The 17,421-nt window shown below is 48.2% G+C and overlaps 1 protein-coding gene across 3 annotated transcripts in view; it reads left to right on the forward strand.

Moving 5' to 3' along the window:
• Window positions 1-4,767, forward strand: part of LOC103185694 (MLLT6, PHD finger containing) — a 55,717-nt gene extending 50,950 nt beyond the window's left edge. For all 3 annotated transcript variants that reach the window (XM_042343209.1, XM_042343210.1, XM_042343211.1), the window contains 3 exons: window positions 3,005-3,119; window positions 3,781-3,969; window positions 4,653-4,767. In XM_042343209.1, the coding sequence (XP_042199143.1) occupies window positions 3,005-3,119; window positions 3,781-3,969; window positions 4,653-4,697 (349 nt within the window). In that variant the 3' untranslated portion in view covers window positions 4,698-4,767. The remainder of the gene's footprint in view (window positions 1-3,004; window positions 3,120-3,780; window positions 3,970-4,652) is intronic.
• The last annotated feature ends 12,654 nt before the right edge of the window (window positions 4,768-17,421 follow it).

Below are 17,421 nucleotides of genomic sequence, written 5' to 3' on the forward strand. Positions count from 1 at the left end.
CGCCACACCGTCCCCGTCCCTATCCCCAGCTGCCCATCAGGTTAAGTGAGACCAGGAGTGGGCTTGGCTGCGATTGTCCACACACACACCTCACGTGGCTGAATCTGGGCTCACAGGGAATGAGGGTGCTAGAAGAAGACACCCGGGCTGGGCTTGTGTACCCCAACAGCGAGGGGGTGGGGCTGAATCCGAGTGGGGGAGAGGGAGGGAAGGGGTTTGTAGCCAGCCACCCTGAATCTGGACAGTGGAAAGCAGAGACACGTAACACATTGAATTAATGTTGGGAGTAAGGCTTGACAGGTCATCGGTTTCAGTTTAGCAAGTGCATGGCCTCGCTCCCAGACATCTTATCTGTCCCTCAGTGTGCCTCCATCGCCCTCCTCTTACCCCTTCTCATGGCTCTTCACCTCCATGTATCTGTGTCTCTCCTCCAGGTTGAGCCTTGCTCTGCGCACATTCCCCACACTGCTCTGCTTATCTCTCTCTCTATCTCTCTTCCCTGCCTCATAAACTCTGCCCGACTCAACCTGGGGACCATTCTGTCACAATTACAACACGAGCTACATCTATACAGTAACTTTCACCTCAAAAGCGCTCGACATGGCTGACTGGGAAACCCGAGAGCAGATCGAATGGAACTGTGCAAAAAAAAACTCAATGGCCCCTTCTGCTGCTGTAAATTTCTTAAGCTTTGGCCTTTGTTTGGAAGTCGGTCCTTTTTGTGAAAAAATGACTACAAAGTCACGCTGGCTTTGGAAATTTTGCATGTGATTCTGGGCAATCTGAATCTGAACCCCAAATTGTCTCGCGAGCTGAGACTGGGAGATGTTTGAGGCATAACCTATGCCCAATTGCAAAGAGCGAACAAAGGCTTTAACAACAACCAACAAAATTACATTTGTAAAGCGCCTTTCACATCGGGAGGACGTCACAAGGTGCTGAACAGTTGGGGATCAGGACCCAAGCGTGGGTGGGGGGGGGGGCAGGGATGGGATGAGGGAGGCCAGAGGGGGTAGGAGGGCGGCTGAAGGCACGGTCGAAAAGGAGCGTCTTGAGTCAGGCCTTGAAGGAGTAAGGCGAAGGGGTTGTGGGATGGAGTTCCAAAGGGTGAGGGCAGAGAGACTGAAAGCCTGGACGGTGATGGTAGGGCGGGTCGGGCAGGAGACATGGAGCAGGCCGGAACCTGATGAACGGAGGGAGCGAACAGGTTGATAGGGGGGTTAGCAGGTCAGATAGGTAGGAAGGGGGCAAGGCCGTGGAGGGCCTTGAAAGTGAGGACAAGAAAATTCCGTTACCCCTTAACAGAATTTTAGCCATTCCGTTAAGGGGTAATGGAATGGCAAAATGCTTCCTTTCTCAAGAGCGAACATCAGGATTAAAAGCTCCTGGGTGTTGACTGAGGGTCAGTGAATGGACCTGGTGCAGAATAAGACCAGCGCCTGCTGTGTTGGTCATTCGGCCGATCTCAGTTGTGGCACAACCACATTATCAGCAAATTGGAAATGCGCCGTAAAATCTTCCTTATTTTGTTGTAGCTGCGCCTGCACTGCAGCACCCTGCCACCAGAGTGCGGCAGTGAGCTTTGTAAACGGTGTGGGTGGGGGGCGGGTGGGGGGGGGTGGGGGGTTTCTCTCCAATGGTGGGAAGCTTTGCAGAAACCGTCCCAGGTTTACAGCACACAAAGGAAGCCATTCGGCCCCTCGTGCCAGCGCTGGGGCCTGGGGAAAGAGCACTGCAGCAGCTCAGTTTAATCTCACAACGTTCAGTGTGGCCCCTCGCAACAATGCAGCTTTCACTTTCCCGCATAATCTTCCGACTTTCTCTCTGCTATCAGGACGCTCACTGGGAAAACTGACCTGTGCGCAGTGACCACTCGAGCCAGGTACCAGACCCCAAGGCCTGCGCTGGGTCGACATTGGGTACATGTGGGATATAGTGCTCACAACTGAGGAGGTGCAGGGTATGACCCAGAGGGTAGTTAACGACTAGAACAAGTTAGCAAGAGGTTGAGGCCAGGACACTGGACTCATTTAAGAAACAGTGATCTCTGATGGGAGGATATGCAGCTGAGTAGCTTGGAGCGATGAGATCACGTGGGCCGAATGGTCTTCTTCACCCGAACCAATCTTGTGAACTGAGTGAGAGAAGTTCAGAATAATGAGGGGAATTGACAAGCCGGGTTACGGGCAGCTTCTGCCTTTGTTGGAGGGATCTGAACCAGGAGACAGGCTTCAAGGATGAGCCGCGCTGGTTAGAGATGAGATCAGGAAAGATTTCATCAGTCAGATTGATTGTGGAGAATGTCGAACACATTGCCCCTGGGCCAGTGTGTTCGACATCAGAGATGCCGAATTGAATGGGATGTTTACAAAGGAGACAGATACATACTTGGGAAGTCAGGGGAATTAGTGGTGACGGAGAAAGGGAGTGCTTAAGAGATTGGACTCGACCTAAGAAGCTGACGGTGCAGGCTGCAGGGGCTGAATGACCTCCTCCTGCACCTGTTTTAATAACGACGTGCATTTGTATAGCGCCCTTCCCACAGGTTAGCATCTCGGAGCACTTAGATGGTTAATTATGGTGCAGGGTCCAACTGGATGCCCACGGGCCGATTTCATCCTCCCCACCCCCTCCCTCCCCACCACCACCCAACCAGGAAAGAAAAGTGTCGTCAGGGGAAGAGAAAGAGCAAAGAGATGGCTGTGGGGTTCAGTGTGGTCCATCCTCCAGCAGATCTGCATACATCTCCCAGCTCCTCTCTCTCTCTCTCTCTCTCCGTGAAATCACTGATCATCGCAGGTCACACTTGCTTACGTTCCATTCCTCTCGTACTCGGCTCCCCCAGTCTACCTTAACCGGGGAAAAAAATAACAAATTCCACTGCTGGGTGAGATTTTCTTTTGTACCAAGTTGGGAGGGCGGGGTTGGGGTATTTGATCTCTCAGTTAACTGTGACCTAAATTCCAGCTCCTGTGTTTTCTCCCCTCGCCCCCTCCCACCATAGCAACATGTCCGGACTGGGGCAGTTACCTGATCAGCAAAGACAGCTCCTCTATCAACACCAGCAACAGCAACAGCAGCAGTTACACCAGCTACTGACCTCTCAACAGCTGACTCCGGTAAAGACTGTGCGATAAAACACGGTTAAGTAGGCAAAAGTGCCAGGATCCCAAGAAATTATGAATAATAATGATAATGATAATAATGATAATAATCCTTGCATTTGACATAGCTTTTATCACGTCATTGGCACCTGTTAAAGCGCTTCACAGAATATATTGTCAAGTGGTTTCTTACCTCTATGCCTCCGGCCACTTATCCCTCTGCCACTGTCAAGCGCTCTGGGACGCTACCCTCCGTGAAGGCGAGTTGTTCTGGTCAGGATGTGGAATTCGTTGCCTCTACCGTTTCTTGAAGCGGAACCCACCAAACTGTTCACAAGTGATTCACAACGGGTTGGAGAGGGGCTGTCGAGAGAGTTGGGGGGAGTGGGTGGGAAGGTGGGATTGGACTGTGGGAAACCCTGGAGCACTGAGCTGTCATCCTTCAGATGAGACGTAATGTCTTCGGACTCACAAACCCGAGTGGGGCACTTCCCGGGGCGGCTCAGGTCCAGACATCTGGAGATTCTGTGGGTGTGAGTGTTTTGTTTATACACTGTGTGTATGAGTATGTTATTTGCACACTATGAGTGCGTGTTATTTACACACTGTGTATGTGTGTTATTTACACACTGTGTGTGAGTGTGTCATTTACACGCTGTCCTGTGTCTGTGTGCAGGACCAGCACGCTCTGGTCTATCAGATGGTACAACAACAGCGTCAGCGACAGTTCCAGCGGTTGCAGGTCTCCGCGGGGCCCCAGCTCCCCATCAGCAGCCTCCTGCCGGGCCCCTCGGCCCTGCCCGCACACCCAGCCCGCAACTCATTCCTCTCCCTTCACGCCAACAGCGGTGCACAGAAAGTACAGGTGAGAGGCTGAGTGCCAGACAGCAGAGGGTGTGTGTGTGTGTGGGGGGGGGGACTGCCATCTCGCTGGGGTGGATGGGGGGGAAACAACCGCCCAGTATCATTGCTCCCCATAGAGAGCCTGAGCCATGTAAACACACACATACACACCGTGTAAACACACACACCATGTAAACACACACACACCATGTAAACACACACACCATGTAAACACACACACACCATCTACACAGACACACACCATGTAAACACACACACACACACCATGTAAACACATACACACCATGTACACACCCACACACGCACACACTATGTACACACCCACACACACCATGTAAACACGTACACACACACACCATGTAAACACACACACACATACACACAGCATATAAACACACACATACAGCATGTAAACACATACACCGTGTAACCGCATACACACACACACCATGTAAATACACACACACATGCACGCAGCATGTAAACGCACACACGCGCGCAGCATTTAAATACACACACATAGAGCATATAAATATGTGTGTGGTTGGGGGAGGGTCAGAGGTCCATAGGCAGCTCAGGCGAGAGCGTGTGCGAGGGCGTGTGCTGCTGTTGTTGCCGACGCGTTGCTTGTAACCGTGTCGTGCTAACACCGACCGGGTCTGTTTTCCTTTTCTTCTCGGAAAGAGACTGAGTGAGAAAGGTGGCGCCGTGAACCAGGAGAAGAGCTGACAGAGCGAGACGCATCCCAATCGGTCGCTGGAGTAACAACCCGGATGACGCTCTCTCGCGACTTCCTTCCTGTGCGAGATGGGGGTGGGTGGGTGGGGGGGGGGGTGGTCGGGAGCGGGGGGAGGGGGGTCCGGTCTCAGCGGGTCACGGAGGCCAGCTTTTTTTGTTTTTCTCTTCTTATCATTTCAAAGAGACAAGACGGCGCGGAGGAAAGATTTCCAGTGGCTTCTCCTCATCCCCGGAGTTTACTTCATCCCGGATCCACAGTCAGCAAGTGTTGGGATGGGACGGAATTCAGAAGCAGTCCTTCCACCCGCTCCCGGGACACAGACAACAGCATTGAGCTTGATGCCTGACCCCCCACACCCTCAACCCTAACGACAGCAAGTTTCGAGCAGGGTGTTGGGAAAGGAAGGAGGAAAGGGGGATAGTCCTCCGCTCCGCTCGGTCCCCCCTTCCCACAACCTCCTCCCCCTCCGACCCTCACCAGATACAGTCATCGAGCACACGCTGTGCTCACTTTTGGCCAACGGGTGTTCGGAAGTTCTGGGCGGCGACTCGGGTCTGGTTGGTGTTGGCAGGCGGTTGTCGAGGCTGAAGTCCCTGCTGGCACCGACGCGCGGCCCTGGCGCGGAGGTGACTGACTGGCAAGGCAGTGCGAACGGCCGCCCGGAGAAGGGGGCGAGTGAGAGGTTCGGCAACGGAGAGACTTGGTCATCCGTCCCCCTCGTCCGGTTGCCTACGTCGTCCACTCTCTGCTGCAGCCCCAGGCACAGAGCGGAGGGAATGGGACATTGGCCGAAGATCCTGGATTCCAGATACCCCCACCAACTCTACCCCCTCCACGCTGGGTATCCCACACCCTGGCCACCTCTCTGATTCTCTTCTCGTTCCACATAGACACTCACACACTCACACCCATTGACCCATTGCTCGTCAGAGAAATGCTATTCCCACCCTGGCTAGAAATCAGCTGGACACCCATTCGCTGCAGTGATTTTAATTTGCTTCCGAGTCTTTGCGCGCGTGTGTGAGCACGCGAGAGGGTGTGTGTGCACAAGAGAGGGTGTGTGTGCGCACGAGAGGGCGTGCGCGAGAGGGGGTGTGTGCGTGCGCGAGAGGGTGTGTGTGCGCGCGAGAGGGTGTGTGTGCGCGAGAGAGGGTGTGTGTGCACACGAGAGGGCGTGCGCGAGAGGGTGTGTGTGCGTGCGCGAGAGGGTGTGTGTGCGCGCGAGAGGGTGTGTGTGCGCGCGAGAGGGTGTGTGTGCGCGCACGAGAGGGTGTGTGCGCGCGCAAGCGGGTGTGTGTGCGTGAGAGGGTGTGTGTGCACGCGAGAGGGTGTGCCCAAGAGGGTGTGTGCGCGCGCAAGAGGGTGTGCCCAAGAGGGTGTGTGTGCGTGCGCGAAAGGGTGTGTGTGCGCGCGCGAGAGGGTGTGTGTGAGTGAGAGGGTGTGTGCGCGCGCAAGAGGGTGTGCCCAAGAGTGTGTGTGCGCGCGCAAGAGGGTGTGCCCGCGCAAGAGGGTGTGCCCAAGAGGGTGTGTGTGTGCACGCCCGAGCAAGAGGGTGTGCGCAAGAAGGTGTGTGAGTGTGCGCAAGAGCGCGTGTGCGCGCAAGAGCACGTGTACGCAAGCGGGTATGCGTGCGCGCAAATGTGTGTGCATGTGCACCAGTGTGTGTGTACACGCAAGAGCTTGTGCGCGTAGTAGTGGGCATGTGCGCGCGCGTGCAAGAGGTGTGCGAGTGTGTGTGTGTGTGTGGTGCGTGAGAGCGAGCGAGCATGTTGAGTGCGCACGTGTGAGCATTTATCTGAAATTCCAGTTGGAGTTCTGTGTAGTAACTGACTCTCTCACTGGTTAATCCCGTTAGGGGGCAGGGACCGTGTCTGACCTTCGCTTTGAATGTAGCCAAATGACACGTGCCTCGGGGCGGGGGAGAACCCGCAGCGCAGTCCAGACCGGCTCCATTTACGCAGAGTTTCAGAGCGGACAGAATTTTGTAAACTCTTAAAAATGCTGCTTTTTAATCTTCGAGCCCGTTCTTCTGTAAATTGCTATTGCGAGAAACAACGGACCCCAAACTGGAGTCGAGACAGAATTGAGCAATTTGCCAAATTCTGGACGCTCTGAAATGCTCTGAAATGCTCAGAGGAGCGAGGAAATCCAGAGCCCGAGAGGAGTTTCTCTCCCAAGTAATTTTTTTTTAAAAACAATCGAAAAGGTTATATTATTTTTCCGATCTGATGACTTTTTCACCCCGTGTGTGGTGACTGGAAACAACTGTGCACTTTACGGCAGCAACCGATGATGTGGTTGCTTTTCGAAAAATTGGAGGCTTCTCCTAGAAAGACTGTTCCTAGTGGGATTTTTTTGGGGGGAGGGGGGGGGGGCGGGGGGAAGGGAGTGAGTGGGGGAGAGTAGCTCCCATTCAGCCGGTCTGTTGGTCCATATTCCTGTTTTTTTCCCCCTTCACTGCCAGAGCTCCGTGACCCGGGATTGTGAACTCGCGGCGTAGCTTTACTCTGTCTGAAACCCATGTTGCCTCTGACCTGGGAGTGTGGAAGCACAGTGTAGACGGAGCTTTACTGTGACTCTTAACGCTGACCTGGGCGTGTGGACGGACAGGATAGAGGGAGCTTTACTCTGTCTCTGAGCCACAAACCACGTCAGTAAACTCTCTGCTCAGTGTTGACATCTACATATCATCCTGAAGAGTAAAAGCGATTGCAACCCACCTCCCCAACAAATCCTATATTTTTGTAAGCTAAATAAATGTATGCCCTCCCTAAATTAAGCAATAACAATATTCAGGCACACACTGCCTTGGCAGGAGGATAAGTTGCATTTTACTATAAGCAAATCTTCCCAACCTCCCCGCCCCAACCTTCCCTGCTCCCACCTTCAGGCTTATCCACTCTAACTGAGACGTCAGATTTGCTTCTTTTTAAACACCTTTCCTGATCTTCGGGTTGAATTTGTGTTTAGTCGGTCACTATAACTGGGAGTGTTGCCCTATAGGAATCGGTGTATGTAGGGGTGAGTGTGACTGCTTCTTGACGTGGGTCGTGCGGGTGTATTGTAGAGGAGAGAGTAATGGGTACACACACACACTGCATTTCCCACAATCTTTGATGTGCCAGTGTGTCTTGTGTCAGGGAAAGTTCAGATCACATTTCCATACTCACACACGAACACACACACACACCGAGATATAAATGTGCATACATGTACGTACTCACACGCAAACACAGACGCACACACAGAAAAGTATGCACATGTGCACAGATATGTTCACACATTCACATGTACCCAGACACTTGGACGTGCCCACACAGAAATTACGAACAGATTTTCTGCACAGAAAGAGGCCGATCGGCCCACCGAGTCTGTCCCGCCACTTGCTGTTTCTCCCGAATTTCTGGAAGGGCCACGATAGGAGCAGAAACAATCGTCGTGTTGGAGCAAAATCAAATTTGACGTACGGTGACGTTTAATCCTATGTTATTTTCCTAATGTGTAAAATGAGTACTTTGGAGGGGGAGGGGGGAAAAATGCATCTTTTTCAAAACCAGAGCTGCTGCAAACACTGGGATAGGACAGACCAACCAGCACTCTCCCAGACCGTGCTCTGAGATCAGTTCTGTCTCGGTTTCGGTTCCCGACTCACTCCACCGGTCCCGCTCTCTTTGGGTTACGAGCGTTGCAAAAGCCAGAGCAGACGTGGAGTTCACTTTAAATCGAGACGGACCGAAGCCTCTTCCTTCTACGACGATCTGAGATCTGGAGATCACAAACAGTGTCTGTACTTGTGTCCGTCCCAGTTCCCACCCCCTCTTCCCCCCCCCCCCCCCCCCCCACCTAATTTTCTCCCCAGATGCAGCGGAATCCAGGTGCATCCAGATTTCAGAAGCACAGAGACGTACAGATGATTGAGGCAAGGACACTGACTGACACTGTGCCTCTTTCCCTTCTGGGGGGGGAAAAAAAAGCTGTCAGGTGAGCGTTGAGCTCTGATTATGCCGCGTGTCCCAGTATATGAAGCAGTTCTGATTGTAATATTTAGATGGCTTTGAAGAGTAGATCACCAACGTGTACAATGGTGAGGTCCTCTCTGTTGCTATGGTTGTATTTTTTTGCTATTGCACTTTTACGCGGAGCCTCGGTCGGTCGGTCTCTTGCCCGGCCACTCTGTTCCGCACTGGTAGCTATTTTGTGAATGAAAAGTAGAGTTTATAGCGATTTGTCACATCACTGGCGTTTAAACGTAAACCAGACACTTTGGCACATGATATAAAAAGCAGGAGGCAGCTTAGTAATAAGTAATATAAGTTTCGCAAGTAAACTTTGGTTTTGTGGGGATAAAAAGGTCAGCTTTTATCGAAAAAAAATAATAAAATCTTGTTCGATCGGCAATGTCAGTGATTTGGAATCGTCAGACATTGCTGAGTTAATTATACAGAAATGCTTTTTTCCTGTTTTATTCTCTCACTCTCTCAGCCCTTTGCTTTGTATAGCTGGATGTCATATTAACTTGGTTGTAAGTTGTACAGCTCTTTGTGTCAATTGTACATAGACGTTGTTCTGAATATTATTTGTCAAAAAAAGCAAAAGGGGGACAAAGAAAACCCACAAAAAATTCTTAAATATTTCCCGTTTGTAATATTTTGATGGAAAACCTTTTTTTTTGCCTTAGAGATTTATCTGTTGTTTTTTTTAATTTATTGTCTTGTTTCTTTTTTAAATGTAACTTTGCAAGTTAACATGTTAACAGGAACTGTTTAAAAAGGTTGCTGGTTTGGCGAAATGCCAACCCTCCCAACACCCCACCCCCCTCCCCTCCCCACCCCCCACCCCCCCAACCCCACCCCCACCTTCTCCCGCTATGTCTGAGCAAATGTAAAAAGAGATATTTTGCTATGAAGGATTAAGTTTTTACTAAAAATCAAATTTGTCAAAAAAAAAGCTCTTCCCTTGGTCTCTGCCTCACTACTGAATTTAACTCATGTCCACTTTGCGTGTGTGCCATTGCATCTGTGTGCGTGTGTGTGTGGTATGTGTGCACGCCTGTGTGAGTGTGCACACCTGTGTGTGTGTGTGCACAAGTGTGTGTGTTAAAGATTGGCCTTGTTACTAGATCATCTGGGCAAGGAGTTACTAATAATAATAATGATGATAATCATCTTTGTATTTGATATTGCGCCTTATCAGATCATAGAGACATCTCAAAAGCGTTTAGCAGACATTACTATGAATGGCCAGCCAGGTGGGTGTCTGACACATGCTGAAACCCATCACCATGCTTAAGAGTATCCAACCCAAACAGTTACTAAAATGTAGTAGGTATGTAATTTGTACGCGAATGCAGTAGCCAATTTCCAACGTCCCACAAACAGTCATGAAGTGAATGACTGGTTTTATTTGGGGTGGGTGGGGGGGGGGGCGGGGAGGGATTATTGGCCAGGACACTGGGATAAACCCCCTTCTCTTTTCCAATCATGTCGAGGGATCTTTAACATCCACCTGAACAGGCACAGATGGGACCTTTATTTACCGTCTCATCTGAACGCACAGCACCTCCCAACAGTGCAGTGCTCCCTCCAGCGCTATGCTGCCAACTTTCCCTTTGAAGCAATGCCTGCTTCAAGGTGGCACTGTGTTCACTGAGCTGCTACATGTCATGAGGGTCCCTGGTCCGTGTCATTAGTTGCTCTCGGCTAAAGCAGTAAGTGGGGAAGAGAGAGAACCACATCCCATACATGTAGAGTTAACAGGAGCCAAACCTGAGGTTTGCACTAGTCAAGTTTAGCAGGTAAATGGAGTTTTTTTTTGGTGGGGGGACAACTGGTTGTCTGACACATGCAGAGTGAATGTCTAACACACATGTGCTCGAACGTGATGTATTTGACCAGAGGTTGTGCTTGATGGGACACTGGGGTCTTTTTGCGCCATGTATAAGTGCTGTGTAAACCATGAGTAAAACCCGTGCGTGCAGGGAATTTACAACTTGAGTCTCGCGTTGCTGAGCTCAACAACTGCAAAAGCTTTTTGCAGTTCTCCCCCCCCGCCCTCACCACCACCGCCCTCCTCCCCAAACACCGCCATCACCGTACACCATTTCAACACGTGTGTACAGAGAGGTATGTGAGTGCAAATCATGTGTACGTGTTTATAAAGTCGCCAGGAGTTGAGTGAGGAAAATAAATATTTTTTAAAAAAATGATATGTATGAATTTCCGAGACCCCCAAATTCCACCCAGTCTCCCGCGAGACCATTTTGCCTTAAAAGTTAAGGTGGCACAGAATTGTGGAAAATTCTTCAATCCAGGCTTAATTTGGAAGCCAATTTTCACACAGTTATTAAACAGTAACCAGCTTCAGAATTATTATTTTTGGGTTAGCCGGGTGGGTATCTGAGTCTCCAAACCAAACTGAGAGTTCAGCATAAGTAGGCCACCTACACGTGGAAGTTTCCCTGTGCGTGGAACACAATGTGAACTCTCCCCATGAAGGGATGGACCCTGCCGACCTAATTCCCGAGAGTATTAGGTGCAAGATGGCAAGAGCCAAGGCTTGAGGAGCCCAGAGTGTGCGATGGGGGTAATTTCTAGAGCTTAACCAACTAAAAACGCACAATTTGCCATTAAAAGCACTGTCATTAAATGCTTCCTGCTCGTGTCCAGTCAGCGAGGACTTTGGCTTAATAGGAACTGGGAAGTAGGAAGAATCCCTTCTCCCCATGTTGCCCGTTTCCTAGTCCTGCTGACTGACCAGGTGGGATCGCAGGTGCGGCTGTCCTGGGGTGCGGACCGCCCAGACCACCACAGAAGATTGACTCAATTCCACTATTCTGTTGCCAAACGTGTCACCAATGATATCTTGCAAACTTCTCCCCCAAAAGGATTGTCCAAATAAAGGTGGAATCGAATTCCTCACAATTCTGTACCACCTTAAATTTTTAAGGCAAACCCAATCTTTTGGGTGACATATGTCACAAGCTCCTGAAATTCTCTCTACGAATGTGATCAGGGGCAAAAAATTATTTAGAAACTTCATCTATAATAAGATTTCAGGTTTAAAGAGTTTTAATCTGATGTTTTTTAATATATAAAAATATATGTACATGCAAATAGCAAAATATCCCTTTCAGTATGGTGTGTTTTTAATTCTATATGCCTATAATTCTAATGTCTGCATAATATTTGTAGTTTTTTTTAAAAAAGGTACAAAATGTTTATTGTTGGCAACAATTTTATAATGTTTGCAGAAACTTAATTATCTTGTAGATTATTTTGTACCAACTGAACGAAAATACAACCGGAGCGATTTTGTTTTTAGGCCCACGTTTTCTACCTCCCGTCAATTTGTGGGAAATTAAACACTTAGAGGTTTTAGGATTCATCATTTTTTTAGAACTTAAGGTGGCCCAGAATTAAGGTGTCTCAAAATTTCTCCGATTGAAACTGAATTTAGAAGCTTTATCCAACCGTAACCTAACCGTAAGTGCATTTATATTGATAATAATTATAATCCTTGCATTTTCATTGCAATGTGCCACTTGTCCCTTTTATAAATGGAGTCCTGTTGTTCAGTAGTTAGAGCATTCGCTTCACATGCAAGAGACCTGGGTTCAATTCTCGGCGGGGTGAAATGTTGGGCAAGTTTCCTTACTCCACATGCCTCAGTTTACCTAGAGGTAAGGAGGAACCCGGCTGTTGGTCGATTGGCGGATCGCTTTTCCGGGGGTAATAATTCCTTCAAAAAGAAATAATAATAAATTGGTCACTCAATCCACGACTGTTTGTGGGACACTGCTGCATGCAATTAATTGGCTGCCACATTTCGCCCCCAAAATATACAGTCAATTTGATTTACAGTATAGTCTGTGAAGCGCTTTGAGACATCTCGAAGATGTGATAAGGGGCTATATGAAATGCAAGGATTATTATTAAGAAATCCACACAAACTTGATGGAATTGAGCCAGGGGTGCAGGAGAGTTGCCTCTTTAACAAGAACAACAACAACTTAATAATAATAATGATAACTTGCATTTATATAGCGCCCTTCATGCGGAGTAGCATCCCAGAGAGCTTCAAATGATTCATAAGTCCGGAAATTCCTCTCTACCCCAGCTTTAAAATTATTAAACCCTTTAAACTGTAGGATCTTGGAGAGTTTGGGGGGAAAAGAACACCTTAAATCCAGCATGAATTTGGAAACCAGTTTTCCTTGATTGTTTTTTAAAAAGAAGACTGTGCCCAAGTTCAGACTGAATCTAAGAATCGTCCCCATTTCTCCGGCATTGGGCATTTTAAGACGAGCTGAAACCATGAACGATTTGAACCATGAACTGTGTGTGGAGGGGTCTAACATGCGCTGATCTCAAATGGGATTTCTTAATTAGGAATCCCGGGACAGCTGGGGCATCCTTCTGATCAGGATCTCTGTCTCGGATGTACAAGGTATTTCACAAAGTACTATTACCCCCCATTTTTTTTTATATAGTGCACTGACTAACAACTGAAACATGTGGAAGAATGATGATAATTGTACTTAGAAGTGCTTAACTGTATCCAGTACAAGTGTTTAACTGTATTTAGATGTCCAGAGGAGTGCCATCATTTTCATGGGAGATAATGTACCGCTGTAAAGTGGGTGTATGCGGAGATCAGATGAGCACAGCAGTTGGGTTGATGGGATGTGCTGCCAACACTCACAGTGTGGGCTCGGGTATGAAGACTGAGGTTAGAGAGGTTGGCAAGAGCCAAGGCTTGGGGACACCAGAGTGTGCATTGGGATACTTCTGGAGTCTTAACCAGCTAAAATCGTATAGTTTGCCGTTGATAGCACGGTGTGGCTTTCTTTCCCGCTGCTCGTCCAGCTAGGACCACCCTACCCATTGGGGCTTTGGCTTGCAGGATTAACAGGAGCTGAGTGGGAGGATTCCCTGCCCCCAGTGACTGGTCTGTCCTTCCAAGTCCAATCGATGAGTCCACTGTCATCAGTAGTGCCCTGGAGTACTGCAGGATCTGAGACTACCGAGAACTGAGGCTACCAAGACCGCCACAGAGGGCTGGCTCGATTCTGACATTTCGTTGCCAAATATGTCACCTTGGAGCCAGTTCAGCCAAGGAGACCCCGTTAACCTAATACCCCCCCCTCCGCCCCACCACAGAGGACAGTTACTAGTTGGTTGTATTCAGGATTATGAAGGACTGATTTTTAAGTACAGATATCAGGAAGTATCTCTGTGCACACAAGTAATTAAGAACTGGAACAGCTAACCAGGGAAGGCTGATGAAACAAGGATGCTGGATGCCTTTAAGGAAGAGCTTTGATGCTGTAATGAGCCTGGGGTTTCTGGAAGCATTATTTAACCCTGATAAGTGGTGAAATCTTTTCCCCCCATTGCATAATTCTCAGCCGCCTTCAGTAATTTCTCCTTCAATCCTATTTGTCTCCTCTTTCTGCTCCCTTCCTCGCCCTCTTCCTCCTCTTTTACTCCCTTCTCTCTTTTCTCCTCTTCCTCTCCTTTCCTCTTCCTCTCTTCCTTTTCTCTCTCCTACTTTCTTCTCTCCTGTCTCTCTTCCTCTCTTCCTAATAAACACTCATCGAGACTCTTCCCTATAAACCAATTTGTCTCCAGTGTGTCCTTGATTAGTTTGTGCCTTTTATAATTCCTCTAGAACGCTTGAGACGTCTTGACATATATAGGGCTTGTCCTTTTTTCCTTTTCCCCCCTCCTCCACTTCTGTTGGTCCAAAGCTTGAACTCAACCTATGTTCTCAGCCACAAACACTGTGATTAACCGTAGTGTAAGACTCCGCTGAATTCCTCTCGTTCTGCACTTCAAGCGAACTGTTCAATTTATTGTCCAGTTAGGATCATCTGAGCCAACAGGCTCACAGGGGCTGAGGACATGTCTCCTTTAGGTGACTGTTGGAATCGTGTCTCAGAGTATGTTTAACCTCTGGGAGACCCTACTTACCGCTTCCATCTGCAAAGATATCAACAGTGAAAAGATGGGATCCAGTAGATTGTTATTATTGTATATAAACAGCATATGTTTCTTTATATACAATAACATACAAGCAGTTGCATATACTGTTTATCTACAATAATTTATCTATTGTATCCCATCTTTTCACAGTGTATAAAAACAATAATAATCCTTGCAATAAATGGAGCACCTTATCATGTCTTTGAGACGTCGATTTTTGTTTGGTCAACTGGGCATCCGACACATGTGGAAACCCATCACTGAGCTTCACAGTCTGGTTTGGACGCTCTAAAGCACAGTGATGGGTTTCTGCGTGAGTCAGACACCTGGCTGTCCAATATATATACTGCATATAGAATATTATAGGTATTTTCAAAGAATTCTATCTTGTGAACTCTCACATCACTTATAAAACAAAAGGTTGCTTTGTTTCCATGTTGTACCCAGGAATTATTGAACAATGCAGTAATTGAATATCTTTATTGTAATGACTAATGTAATATTGAAATATTAACACATTATTAAATATAAGAGTATAAGTGATCGGTTACATGTGTGCTTTGATATTTTACATACTAATTTAATAATAATCCTTGCATTTGATATGGCATCTTATCACATCGTTGAGATGTCGGATTTACTGTAAAGTGTAGTGACTGTGTGTTTGTAGGCGAACAGAGCCAAGTGTAGGTGAAACCCTTGACTGGTTTGGATATTCTTAAGCACGTCAAACACCCGGCTGGTCCAAAACAAGTGTTCCTCCCATCGTCCCCGCCAACAATCATTCCAAATAAAATTGGTCATTCACTTCACAGGGGAATGAACTCCAGCGCAGACACGATGGGGAAGAGCAGGGAATGGGATTAGAGTAGAGAGCTCCAGTAGGGAGCGAGTACCAGCACAGACACAATAGACTGAATATGTGCTGTAAACAGTCTATAATTCTAAGACAGCGTTGAAAATCTGATTTGAAATTCAAACATCAATCTTCTCATTCGAATCAACTGCTGTTAATTTAAGTGGAATACAGCTATAGCGAACAAGTGGAGCAATCGGCTGTGATGAACCGGTTCAGATAGACAGTGACACTGGATGGCCAGCAGGTAGCGCAGTGCAAAAAATATAAAAATTCAAAAATAATTTAATGCAGGAAAATATAACCAGGTAAAATTCATGAATTCTTTCCCCAGGGATCTTCCACGTTCCCATATATTAAGGAGCTATTATTTAGATGTGCAAAAATGGGATTCTCTGCCACAAACGGCTTTGGGAGCAGTCTGTAAATTCCTTTTTAATGATGAATAATAATACTTGCATTTGATACAGCGCCTTTCACGTCAGCAGTTTGCCCCAAAACATTTCACAGGACCGTTGCAAAATGTGTTACTTATTCTGTGAACGAACACAGCATCCAGTTTGTTCACAGCAATGTCCCACAAATAGCCATGTCGTGAATATCTGCTTTTATCTGGTGGATTGTTGACCAGCACACCAGGTGAAACTCCTTTCTCTTTTCCAGTTGATCTTTAACATCTGCCCGAACAGGTCACAGACAGGATCATGGTTTAACATCTCGTCTAAAGGGGGCAACACGTCTGACAATTTAGTGCACCCCCACCCCAGCAAGGCACTGGAGTGTCAAAGTGAGCTCAAAGTCCTGATTATAAAATATATTCCTGCCTTTCCTTGAGCTTCCTCCTCCAAACCTTCACCTGTTAACAAGTAACACGCATCAGCAGAATAAACAAAGGTGAGAGGCAGACAAGGGTTTAAAGTTCACAGGTTTGAGAAAGACCTGTTTAGTTGAAAGATACTCATTGCTGAACCCAGCTGATGGCGGGGCCACTCTCGCTCTCTCTCTCTCTCCTCATTTCCTTGCTCACAAAGAGCTTGTTTAAACATAGCCCTGCTCCTGGGATCAGCTTTCAGATCCAGGGAAAGCTACAGATGAATAAAAGGTGCTGGTTTAACTGTGTGCCATCGCTGCTGAAGTCTCTCTCTTGCCTCTGGCAAATATGAGGTTAAGCGCTTTGACCCTGGCATACTTCTCTGCGATAGAGAGCACGAACGAAAGGGGGAGAGATCGGCCTTTGCATTTGCATTTCAGAAACACGTTGAGAGCTCCCGGCCCAGGCTGATGCTCCAGCCGGAGGGAGCGCCACATTGTAAGATCTTTTTCGTAAGGTGGGAGGGAGCGGACGAGGTGGAGGGACTCCAGGATGGAGTTCCAGAGAACGAGGGCAGAATGGTTAAAAATTAGTGAGGATGGTCTTTGACCATTCTTTATGTCATCCTTTCCCCCTCCCCCTCAACCCCATGCACCCCATACCAGTGGCATCCACCCCTTTGGAATCCCAACCCCCAGCTTGGGTGAAAATCCTTCGATGTCCAGCTCCTCGGACATCCTCCCGGCACAAAAGGCGCTGTGTAAATGCAATGGTGGTGGTTGTGGTTCCCTGAGCAAAAGGAGCAGCTGAGTCAGCTGGAGGTCGGAGAGATAGAGTGAGGTGAGGCTGTGGAGGGATTTAAAGGTGAGGACGAGTATCTTGGATTTGAACCACTGGGGGATGCAGAGCCAGTGGAACCGGGCAAGGACGAGGGTGGTTGGCTCGCAGAACCTGGTATGGGAGAAGACACAAGCTGCAGAGTTCTGGATGGTCATCAACTTGTGGAGGGTAGAGCTGAGGAATCTAGTGAGCAGGAAGTTCAAATAGTCTTATTATAAATAGCA

Source organism: Callorhinchus milii, unplaced genomic scaffold (genome assembly GCF_018977255.1).
Source record: "Callorhinchus milii isolate IMCB2004 unplaced genomic scaffold, IMCB_Cmil_1.0 Scaffold23, whole genome shotgun sequence".
NCBI lineage: Eukaryota > Metazoa > Chordata > Chondrichthyes > Chimaeriformes > Callorhinchidae > Callorhinchus > Callorhinchus milii.